At 51.6% G+C, this 11,804-nt stretch overlaps 1 protein-coding gene across 1 annotated transcript; it reads right to left on the bottom strand.

Annotated features, from left to right (window-relative positions):
• Positions 1-630: 630 nt before the first annotated feature.
• Positions 631-11,784, bottom strand: Mlycd (malonyl-CoA decarboxylase). The gene is made up of 5 exons (XM_075977428.1): positions 11,205-11,784; positions 7,347-7,459; positions 6,378-6,534; positions 3,797-3,946; positions 631-1,739 (listed from the first exon to the last, which is right to left on the bottom strand). The coding sequence occupies exons 1-5, from the start codon at positions 11,727-11,729 to the stop codon at positions 1,206-1,208; spliced, it is 1,479 nt and encodes a 492-aa protein (XP_075833543.1). The 5' UTR covers positions 11,730-11,784; the 3' UTR covers positions 631-1,205.
• Between the last annotated feature and the right edge of the window lie 20 nt (positions 11,785-11,804).

The raw sequence follows: 11,804 nt of genomic DNA, 5'->3' as shown, positions 1-11,804 counted from the left end.
CACTTTAAAGGGTGGTCAGCAAGCTGATGCAGAGAGCCAGGCGGTTTGAGGGTGACCTGTAGAACAGGGTATTGAGTGAAGTTGGGGGACAGATTATGCCTTGGAGGTCTCCCTGCCTCGGCCACTCCCTGCCTCTAGTTGGGTGAAGAGGACACTAGCCCCTAATCCCAGCTGCTTCCAGGAGCCAGCCCTCTGCACCGGCAGGCCAGTCTGGGAAGGTCTAGAAGATGCAGTCAACAAAGGCAAGGGACACGCATGTCCAACTGAGAGCAGGAGCCCTGTGCCTGCTGATGTTTGACACAGATGCACGTGTGTGGATGTAGATGCATACAGATACACTCAAAAAACCATCCCATCCCCAGCTCCGTCACAAGCATATATATACACACAGTTACACACATCAACACATACAGACCTTCTCAGTCATGCAGACACGCTGAGATACAGACAACCACACACATACACACCTCTTCTCCACTCCTCATCCTGCACCTGACTTCATCCATACTCAGTTCCCAATGGATTGGCTGGGGAATGTAATGCTGTGGACATTTCAGAGCTGACCCTGAGCCTTGCCAGGACTCTGATCTTGAATAAAAGTACACAGTGAAGCACACTTGAAGAAAGGTGTGTAGTGAACAATCATGTTTAGTGTTTATAGAACAGACTCGTTCTTTACTGTTCAGTTCATTGTGAACTGGAATCTCATTTATGCCCTATAAGCCAACCCTGGCCTCAAGCAGCAGCATCCTTGAGGGGCCGACTATGCCCTGCGCATGTCACAAAGCCTCCAGTCTGAGCTATAAGCTGCAATAGCAGCCACGGCAGAGACAGGAAGGAAGACATGATGTCAGCTCTACAAGATCCAAGGGTCTGTACTCTGGGTTCTGTCCTGGGCATGGGCAGCCTGTGGGTCACACTGCAGAGCGCAGAGCTTCCTGAAGGCACAGGTTGTGGGGCAGCAGGGCAGCTTCTGGAGGAGCACAGCGCTATCTCCCACAGTGTGTGCACCCACACCGGAACCTCCTCCAAGCAGTGAGTCGGCCAGCACAGTGACAGCTGAGGTGGGGCCTCCTGAGTGCCTGCTGAGGTCAGGGGACACAGCACAGCTGTGGCTTCCCTGAAAAGGCTCCTACGGTGAGTAAGCCTGGCCCATCGAACACAGTTCCTTTCTGAGCAAGGGCCCAGGCTTTGGGAGGATGTCCCTAGAGCTTGCTGTTCTTCTGGAACTGGGCCACTAGGCTGAGGACCTGCTCAGAGGCTTTGATGTTCTTGGAGCCCAGGTAGGTGATTCTGTTGGTGCCCGTCTCCTCCAGGTAGTAGCGGTAGTTGACCATGAGGCCACAGGAGCTAGTGAGGCCTTTCAGGCTGCTGTCAGCCATCCAGTTGATACGCCACATCACGGCCCCATTCTGTAGATGGAAGTTGGCCACTGGGTTGAGGGCGTAGCCTCGGTGCTTCTCACCATACAGGTACCAGGCACACAACCTCATCAGTGGGCCCTGCAGTGCCTGCACCAGTTTCTCTGACTTCACCCACTCACCATTGCTCAGGAAGCCCTTGAGGCTCTCGTGAACCGGGTCACCTGTGACCTCTGAGATTTCTTTGCACTCTGAGTCTGTGAATAGCTCGTTCCTCCCATGCTCCTTTCCCTGCACATTCAGGAGCCCAAGAAGCCACTTGGTGAATCCAGGTATAGGCGACAGGCTTGAGAAGGCCCCCAAGTGAGGAAACTCCTTCTGCACAGCAGGTAGGAAAAGGGAAGGCAGAGAGCACATGGTCAGCAGGGGTACACATACTGGAACAGTCCCCCCACACAGCCTACGTGTGCTGCAGCCGGCAGCAGGGTCAGCTGACGGCATAGCTGTACTTTCTTTCTTTCAAGCCATGTCCACAAGGACACTGGGGAGTGCCAAGGCCTGGAGGCATCTTGTGTTCCCAAGATTAGCCTATAATCATGATATCTCCAGTCACACCACTGACAGTGGTGAAACAGAGGTCAGGAGTGGGCGGCTTGCTTACAAGCAGAGAGCTGGCCCTAATGATGGGCTGTGGGCTTTACTTTCTCTGCACCACACCTCTCCTAGGAGGATCCCAGAGCCAGGATGCTTGACTGACATACAGATGCCATGTTGTGTGACTATCCAGCCAGCTCTACCTCAGTGGTGGCAGAGGGGAGAGCAGGGTCAGGTAAAGACACAGCTTCGTCACCACCATATGAATCACACAGAGATCTTACGGATAGTCTTAAACATAAGCACTCCCTGCTATAAACATAGTAAAGCCCACTATGGGAAAATTCCACTGCTGTGAAAACACAGCTCTGAGTCCAGCATGTCGGGTGCCTTTGGCCTTCTCTGCGCTCTTCCACAGCTGGGGCTATCTTACATTCCGTATGTGAGTTTACACTGTGTGTAATGTCCTACTTATCAATTTAGAAAAACAGCCCAGGAGTCAACAGGTTCCCGTACTCTTCTCATGAGCACTGGGGCTCTCAAGTGTGCTGCCTCTGTAACCCCAGTGAGCCCTTCGGGGCCAGCATTCAGGAGAGGACATTTATAAGGACTTTGAGGTCACAGGAGGCTCCTGGGTCAAGCTTCTAGCTCTGCCAATGAAATGGTCTTGGGCGGATCACCCAGAATCCTTGATCCTGTTCTCTCCCTGTCTTCCTTGTCCTCTTGAGTCTCCTCTCCCTGAATCACTTGTTAACACCTTCAGCAGACAACAGATTTGCTTTCGCTACCTCTGAGGGATGGAGGTAGATTGATGATAAAGCAAATTGCCAAACACGAAATTATCTAAATCTGATTCCTCAGGAATATTGGTGCGAGTCTGTCATCCTAGCTATGCAGGAGTTGAGACAGGAGGGTCATAAGTTCAAGTCCAGCACAAAAAACTTTGAGATACTCTGTCTCAAAATAAGAGTTACAATGGGTGGAAGGGGGGGGGGGCAGGGGGCTGTGACTGTAGCTCAGTGATAGGCTGCTTGCCTTACATGAGCAAACGGCATTACTAGCGTAAGGCAGTGCCAAGCATGGAAGTGCCTCGACTGCAACCGGCTCTGCTGTGAGGTCAGCCCTGTGAGTCTGCACTGTATGCTGTGCCTGGGCAGAAGAGGGAGGGAGCAGGAAGCAGCCGATGCAGTCTCTGTCAGCAGCTCAGAGGCAGACTCTCCTCACTTGGCCATCTAGCTCCCCACAGGGCAGCCAGAAAAGCTGGGCCCAGGAGAAACTGCTGCATTGTTGTCTCAGGACAGGTAACGTGTCCCTCCGGGGCAGCAAAGTCAAGGAAATCAGACCAACATCAGCTAATGCATTTGCCTTCATACTGCTCGGCCTGACCTGTGAATTTCCCTCACAAGGCCCTGAAGGCTGCAGGGAGGAAGTGTCTGGCATGGCATGGTGGGGAGGGTTGTCAACTGTATTATAAGGGCTGGAGCAGCAGAGAGTGATAGGTGGCCATGCGGACATACGTGACTGATGCGTGCCACCAGAAGTGCAGGGGGAAACAGGCGAGGTTTCTCCAGATAGCTCATGTCCTTGTGACACACACACACATGTGTGCTGCACAGCCAGAAAGATGACGCGTGTTTGCTGCACAGCCAGTGCAATGCTATTCTTCAGATGCCTGCTCCTTCGGTTCCTAGTCTGGCCTGGTGGCACCTGATGCTGTTCTGCCTCCTTTCCTTCCTCTCAACCCTTCCTATCTGGATCCTGTATCCCCAGAGTGGTGGCAGGGCCCACCTGCCATGACGACAGAGACTCTTGGAGCTGGGGCGCTGCTTCACCATGCTTACCTGCAGTTCCTTGACAACTCGCTTTATGAGGAAGGTCCCGAGCTCCACCCCCTGCAGGCCCTGCTGGGTCAGGCTGATGGAGTAGAAGACAGCAGCAGAGATCCTGTTCCTCTCCTCCGTTTCAGATGGAGGGTCCTCCTTCACGATGCCCTGGAAAACACGGGCAGCACGCCTCAGAAGGGCGCCATGTGCGCTGCTCACTGTCACTACTCACAGGACAAAGGAAGCAGAAGTGCTGGCGGAGACTTTAGTCTCCATCCCCACTGTTCTGAAAACTCTGGAGGAGACAATTTTACACCGCCCTGCTCACCACTTGGAGACCCGTGCCAGCTCTGCTGAAGAGCAGCACCTTTGGTCTTCCCAGGCCCCTCTGTGTGAAGGGCAATGTGTGGAGATTTCTTTCAATCCTCTGCCCAGAGCTGTCTCTGCTCCCCTGCTCAGTTTGTACTTCTGTTCCTCACAAGGCCACTGGCAATTGGGGTAAGATGTGCCCTTTAGAGGACGGTCTATGCATTCTTATTTTTCCTAAAATACATTCACACAGACACCTCCACAAAGCAAGCTAAGGAATCACTTCTGCTGTGAGGTCTCTTAGCTGACACCAGACTTCACTGGCTCTCACTGTCTACTAAATGTGGGGAGTTTTGTTTTATCTTGTGACAGGGTCTCCCTGTGTGGCTCTACAGTCCTGGACCTCACTGTGTAGACCAGGCTGGCCTTGAACTCACAGAGCTGAATTTTCAGATGAGGAGGAATATATTCTGAACTTTAATACACATACCAAGCTGCCCCAGAGAAGCACCAGCAACACTAGTTCCCAAGCCAGCTCGAAGGCGTGGAGCTTTGAAGGACATTGTCTCTGTTCATCAAGAACATGAGCCCATCTGTCTGATGCTCATCATCTGAGCTCCCCAGCTGGGAAGCCGAGGCCAGGGACTCTAACTCACCATGCTTCATGATCCATTTATCTCTGTAATGTCTATCCAGACCTCGGAGCCCTCCCCACATCTTCTAGCTCTGAACAAACCTGCTCTCCCCAGGGATCTCATTGCTTTCATCTGCCCGCAGGTCTTACCGTGTGGCTGTGATCCACTCTCCCCAGCGTCACATGCTTGTCCATACCTTCCTACTAGAAGCCTGCAGAGGACCAGCTTCCACAGGAGGGGCAAGTGAAGCCCTCACAACTTCAGCTCCCCGACAGCTCCCAGTTTGCAGCAGTACACAGAACCACGCCCATCTGTCTGTCAAGCTGCCTCCCAAATGCCACAGCACACTGCTCTGCACTTCTCTGCCATCCCACAGGGTCCTGTTAACAACAAGCTCTTGGTGTGGGAGGTCCTTCTGTATGTGTGCTGCTTTTAATGGTTAATAAATAAAGAAGCTGCTTTCAGCCAATGGCTTAACAGAATATAGCCAGGCTGGAAAAGATATAGAGAGAGAGCAGGCCAGTTGAGTGTGATAGCAAAAACCTTTAATCCCAACACTTGGTAGGCAGAGGCAGGCGCATCTCTGTGAGTTCAAGGGCAACCTGGTCTACAGAGTGAGTGCCAGGACAGCCAAAGATATACAGAGAAACCTAGTCTCAAACAAACAAACAAAAACAAAAATCAAAAATTAAAAGTAAAAGAAATAGAGTTTAAAATAAAGCCACATAAAGATGGAAAATACACAGAGAGTATGGATACTGTATGTTGTAGTGTTGTCTTTGAATAGTTTGACAGCTGAGAAAGGAACAATAGCTGCTAAAAGACATTTGATTACAAATGCTGCTGGATTAATACACCATATATATTTTGAAATGGCTTGACTTCAAAATTTAACAAGAATTATGGGTTAATGTAAGTTATAAGAATTAATAAGAAGCCTGAGCTAATAGGCCAACCATTTATAGTTAATGTAGACCTCTGTGTGTTTCTTTGGGGCTGAACAGGCTATGGGATCAGGCAGGAGAGAAGCTATAGTCAACATAGGCAGAATCAGAGAAAAGCCAAGGAGTCACCAGAGGAGAAAGATGCTAGATAGCAATATGCATAAGTGATTGGCCAAGCAGTAATTTCAATAATATAATTTCTTATTATATTATTTTGGGAGTCTGGGCAGCCAGGAAACAAGCAAGCAGCCTCCCCCAACAACAAGCTCTTCTCAATTCGAAGTCACCACAGTCAGGTGAGTGCTTATCCTTAGCCTGGCCTGAAACTACACACCAGGAGATTTTACCTATCCAGTCACACTATCCATCAGAGTTTAGAGTCTTTTAAAAAGGGATAAAACCATACTAAAGATCGCCATCTAAAACATACTTGGAAACTGGGCATGGTCTTGTAGGATTTGGGAGGCAGAAGCAGGCAGATCTCTGTGAGTTTGAAACTAGCCTGATCTACATAGTGAAACCTATTTGAAAAACAACACACACACAAAAAAATACTGGGGTCAGACAAGAAGGATCAGTGGTAAAGGCACTTGCTGCCTAGTTTTATGACCTAAATTTAGTCACTGAGACCTATGTAGTAGAAGACTTCCAACACACACACGCCACACAGTGATAGGCCTATTTTGTCTTGAAAGGACCACCTGTAAGTACCTGGATGTTGTTGGAAATGTCACCGGTCAGAGCCACATGTAGGACAACCAGGGGCTCCCCAGGGGTGGAGCAATGGGAGAAGAAGTAGCATCTCCGGTATGGCCCCACACGCCGCTTCATGTCCATCCAGTTTTTCACAGGATGCACAGCCTCACACCTGACCAAGCAACACAGAGATTAGACAGATGCGAGAATTATAAACTACCAAGGGCTGAGTCCACTCTCCTTAGCCACTTCTGCTCTGTGTCTAACACCACGTTGTCTGTCCTGACAGGGTCTTGCTTTACAGCCCTGCTGTTCTGATACTATCACCGAGACTGACCTTGAGCTTCAGATGGTCTCCAGCCTTCCGTGGACTGGGATGACAGCATGTGCTGCCCACTCAACACCTGCTTTCAGAGGACTTTGTGGGGCTCTCAGGTGCATTTATGCAGCAGTTTCAGGCAAACCTACTGGAATTTCTTGCTGCTGAACACTGTTTATTATCTTTACTTTGGAAATAAATTCCCATGCTGCCAACACTGGTGGATACACATGCCTCCAGCCTTATCCCACATATTCATACTTCCATCATGGGGAAGAATAGTAGACACTATCAAGGTTTACATCCCAGGATGCTTTCCGGCCCTCAATTATACGGGCCAATGTGGAGTGTGGGCAGGACAACAGGGTATGTGTTGCACTGAGCCCTGATCGTGACGTGATTATGCTGGTGGGGTATTTTAATAACTGGATGAAATAGCACCATTCTGACCTCTCAGGTCAAGACTTGTTCCAATTAGTCCCTACAGCTTTGGTGACGAGGCCATTTGCTTTAAATAACCCTGGGTGACTAACAGACTGGCTAGGGTCTTTCTGGGGTGCACCCCAATCTCCACCCTCCCTGTGATAATAGTCCAGGACCCACACCTAGTGTGTTCATAGATCAGGTGAAGTAAAAGCTGTGCAGGCCACGGCTGCCATACTCACTCACTGATCTTCTGAAGCACCTCACAGGGGGAGTGCCAGGTGACCCGCTCCAGGCTCAGGAAGCCAGAGGAGAACCACTCGGACAGCATGCTCTTCAGTACTCCATTCATTTCCTGGGCAAGAGAGAGGAAGGCAGCCTCAGAGAAGCCAGTGTCCCCCCAGGAGTCTATCCACCCACCGACAGACATACACTTCTATATCCTGATGTCTCGGGAGTCCATACCCATGCTGCCAGCTGGGCTCATGACTGTAGAATTAAGATGGTACTGCACATGGCAGTGACCATGTGCCTGACTTTTGGTCAATGAGCTGTAAGCAGAGGGGTCTTGTAATGGCTTTGGGAGCCTCAATGACATCAGGAGCATGGCTTTTGCTGACTTTTTTCTTTCGTCTTTTTCACTGTGAGCTGGTAGTTGCTGGGATAGAAAATTTTAGAGCAGTCACACTGGGCCAGGAGGTGACTGTGATGGTTTTTCAGAGAACAGTACACCCCCAATCCAGGACATTGAAGAGCAGGGTTAGCCTGGGGCTGCTTCACTCCAGACTTCGACCCAAGTGACCAACTTCTCTGCTACACAGACCTCTGTGACTGTGGGTCTATTACTCACAGGTGAATTCCACAGTGGCACATGGAACAGTAACAGACAGTGCTTCTGGTTCACTGCAGCGACCTTCCACATCTATAAAAGTCTTTACATAAATATGGTTTTTCTATTCATGCAGCTAAGTACCAGGACACAGAGGAGGCATAGTTTTGTCCTGGCAGCTTTACAGGGTGCAGAGTACAAATCCAGGACCAAGGAACCTTGTTCAATGTGAGAGAGGGTTTTGAATGGCTGCACACAACTCTCAGGCTCATGGGAGAGGGTGAAGGAGCTGGAAGGGACTGCTTGCAGGGTGCATGAGAGTTGCCTGTCCTGGGAAGGACGCAAACTGGGAAAGTGGCTGGGTGGAAGCTATGCAGGTCCTTCGCCTTATGTTCTCAATCTCATTTAAAAAAAAAAAACAAACTCGGGTGAAGGCTCTGCAGGGCAAAGTTCACCTTAGTCAAAGCATTCACCCCCACACTAATCCCCAAGAAGACAGAGGTGTTGAGAATGGTGACTGGAGAGCCACGGGCTGGCAACACAGGATAGCCTTTTATGAACCCTCATGCTCTGGCTCAAGATTGCTTGATGGGTAAAGCGCCTCCCACTCGAAAATACAAAGCTGAGTGGATCTCCAGAACCTGAGTGGAAGCTGGACACATGGACACAGCACTCCTAAGGAGAGTCAAGAGGACACCTAGAAGCTGCAGGCCTGTAGCATTCACAGCACTGAGCAGCTGGAAGACAAGGGCCAGTGCCCGTGGCTGACCACTGATGCTATGTGCATTTGTACCCACGACACACACACAAGGATTTAAAAAAAAGCTTGACATAGTGGGGGTACAAACCAGCACTCAGGAGGCAGAGGCAGGTTGATCTCTATGACTCTGAGGCCAGTCTGGTCTCCAAAACAGAACAAAGAAGCTTTTGCATACTCTGCACCTGATCCTGATCATCCTTCCAAGGTCTCAAGATCTCCATTTTTAAAGAGTAAGCTAAGAAACACTAACTATCCCTAGGGAAAATGCAAACACATCCTACACCCATCCTCTGGGGCTTGGGGAGCTGCTTCTGTGCCCTCACTGTGGGGCTGGAACAGGCTGGCTATGCAGGCATGATGGACTACATTTTGACATGGCAGGAAAAGGCCAGGAACCCTGGCTCCACTGATGACGCCTCTACTCTGGAAGCCTCTTCTATTTTGGGCTGCTGACAGCTGTGGCATGTGATGCTGGACGCAAGAACAGGGGATGTAGGCTAAAGGTGAGAAGTCTCACTGTCTGCTTCTATAACTGCTGTTCTGGACGGAAGTAACCACAGCGAGCGTCCAGGTCACCAGGTCACACAATAGGCAACAGAAACAGTCTCCTGTGCTTTCTGCTCATTAACACAGCAGTTATGAGTCACAGGAGAAGCTGAGATGCCCGAGAGCCCCCGGAACCATCAGCCTGTCAGCCCCCCGCTCCCCACCGCTTGCTGCACTCAGCCCCACTGCTCGTGGAGGCTGCTCTTCTCTCAGTGCAAAGTCGGGCCTCTTCTGAGATGCTTGGCTTTCCAGAGTGACCTCTTTGGGGTATGTGAGGGAAAGTTGCTTTGCCTTGTGGAGAGTCCAGAGCTGGGGGAAGGGTAGGCAAAACTACTGTCAGGGAAAAAAGGGTGGGGCCAAGAAAGAGTACAGTTCCAGCTCACAGGCCACAGGGGTGGAGGGGCACTTGATATACTGAAATCTCTGTCCCTGTCAAAAAATAAACTATGCTCTAACACAGAAAAAGCACACAATGAACACCGAACTTATTAGAACACAGAATTTGCTAGAGTGCTCAGGAGGTACTCCACTGCCTAACAGGTAGAATGGCTTACTGAGCAGCCCACCTAATCTAACTGGCGAGTCCCGACTCTCAGTGAGAGCCTGTCTCAGAAACTAAGGCGGACAGCTTCTGAGGACGACACTCCAGGTTGACCTCTGGTTCATGTGTGTACACATCCATACTCTAGTTCTTCTGGTGACAGGTGACAATACCAAATCCTGGCCGACAAATGCTAGGGAGAGGAATAAAATCTCTATTATCAAAATGACTTAACTGAGAAAATGTTATAGAACCGTGAGAAGGATAAAGCAGCTGGTTGGCTTAACTGTGTACTTACAGGGCAGTTAGCCTAGATCTAGGTCGAGGAACACATAGGGCCTCCAAAGCGTGCACCATATAGAAGGGCAAAGGTCAGGCTGTGGCTATACCCTCTTTGCTGACAAATACCTCTAAGCCTCATTCATGACTCCTGGCCGGCAGTCGGCAGTGTCTTTCTCCCTTACGAGGAGGACGGCCAAGGCTAAAAAGCAAGGGGACCTGTATGTAAAATGTCTAAGTGTCTTGCTTCTGATGGCCAGAAGCAAGCGCCTCCCCACAGTCAGTCTCAGTGTTACAGTGTCAGCAGCCACGGTGAGCTGAGAGCCCGGCTGGCAAAGGAACTCCCAGAATCAGAATTTGGAATTGGATGGGCATTGGAAGCTATCTATGCCCTTCACCGTAAAGGAGATGCATACCACCCAAAACAAGGGACTGGAAGAAAAAACTGTCATGCCTGTTTCAGAGTTCTCAAATGAGTTTGGACAGAATCACTCCACTGTTTGGCTTTGAAAAAGTAGATGAACCTTGGAAGGACAGGAACTTCTGAAATGTTGGTATCACTGTGCAAGAACTCAGGGTCCGGCCAGTCTTCCTCTCTATCTAATGGTAACGGTAAAGGGCTGGGGCAACCTTAGACAATCTTTTGGGTCACAGCTACTTAAATCTCCGTTACTTGCAAGCTACGTGATCCCGCTAGGTAAGCAGCTCATTAGTTCACGTACTAAAAAGTAAACTCAGAATCACTGCGTCTAGGGCTGAGCTCCGAGGCAAATCTACCCAGAGTCGCGCAGAGAGAAGGCTGGAGGCTTTGGTAACTAAGACGGTGGTGACCTTCACTTCTGGCCATCTAGGTACAGTTCCTGTAACCTGTCAGGACGGTGCCGCGCTCGGGGTAGGCGCTCCAGCTCTGCCCAAGGCCGCGCTCCATCCTTGTTCAGGTACAGCGCCGTTTAAAAGAGAGCTATTTTGGAGTAAGCGCAATGGGTACGCACTAGACAGCACCAATGCCATGTACCACGCCGCCGTAAGCATTGTGTACCTGCCGCCGGCCGGAGGGCAGCAGGGGGCTTGGATAAGGACCTAGGAAGCGGGGAGGAAGGGGCAGGGCCCCGGGGTGGAGGCGGGGGCCCCGGGTGGGGCCTTACCCGGACGTGCGGCCCCTCCACCAGCTTGAGGGCTTGCGCCTCCAGCAGATCGGCCCGCAGCTGCACCAGAAAGCGCACGCCGCCGTCCAGCTTGCTGATGTGATGGAAGAGGCCGCGGTAGCGCGGCACGAGCGCATAGCGCAGCCGGTCCTCGGCCTGCAGCAGCACGGCCACCTCGCGCGACTGCTGGCGCAGCTGCAGCACCCCGGCGCTCTGCTCGGCCACCTGGCCGTGGTCCACGCCGAAGCCCTGCGCTAGGCGACTGAGCAGCTCGGCGCGCTGGGCCGTCTCGCCCAGGCCGCCGTAGAAGCTCACGAAGTCGGCGCACTGCGCCTCGGCGGGCGCCGGCGTCTTCTCGCGCAGCTCATAGGCCGGCGTGGGTGGCACGGCTCGCCGCAGCAGCTCGTCCATGGCGCCAGCCGTGAGCCCGCTGCACAGCCGAGGCGCCCGAGGCCCCGGCGGCTGCGGCGGGTAGCGGGGTGGGAACAGGCGCCGAGCCCTCAAACCTGGTCCAAGGCATCTCATGATAACCTGCAACAGCTGCTAGCAGGGGGACGCCGCCGGACCCTACCTCACTTCCTGTTCCGGCTTCCTGTACCT

Source organism: Microtus pennsylvanicus, chromosome 6 (genome assembly GCF_037038515.1).
Source record: "Microtus pennsylvanicus isolate mMicPen1 chromosome 6, mMicPen1.hap1, whole genome shotgun sequence".
Lineage (NCBI taxonomy): Eukaryota > Metazoa > Chordata > Mammalia > Rodentia > Cricetidae > Microtus > Microtus pennsylvanicus.
Note: the sequence above shows the minus strand (reverse complement) of the source record. Positions and strands in the feature narration are given on the sequence as shown.

What these genes read in the sequence shown, in the direction of transcription:
- Mlycd (XM_075977428.1), bottom strand. Translation starts at nt 11,729, where the DNA reads ATGAGATGCCTTGGACCAGGTTTGAGGGCTCGGCGCCTGTTCCCACCC. An exon ending in TGGAGGGGCCGCACGTCCGG is followed by an intron (nt 7,460 to 11,204) that starts GTAAGGCCCCAC and finishes TCTCTTGCCCAG; the next exon opens with GAAATGAATGGAGTACTGAA. An exon ending in GTGCTTCAGAAGATCAGTGA is followed by an intron (nt 6,535 to 7,346) that starts GTGAGTATGGCA and finishes TTGCTTGGTCAG; the next exon opens with GTGTGAGGCTGTGCATCCTG.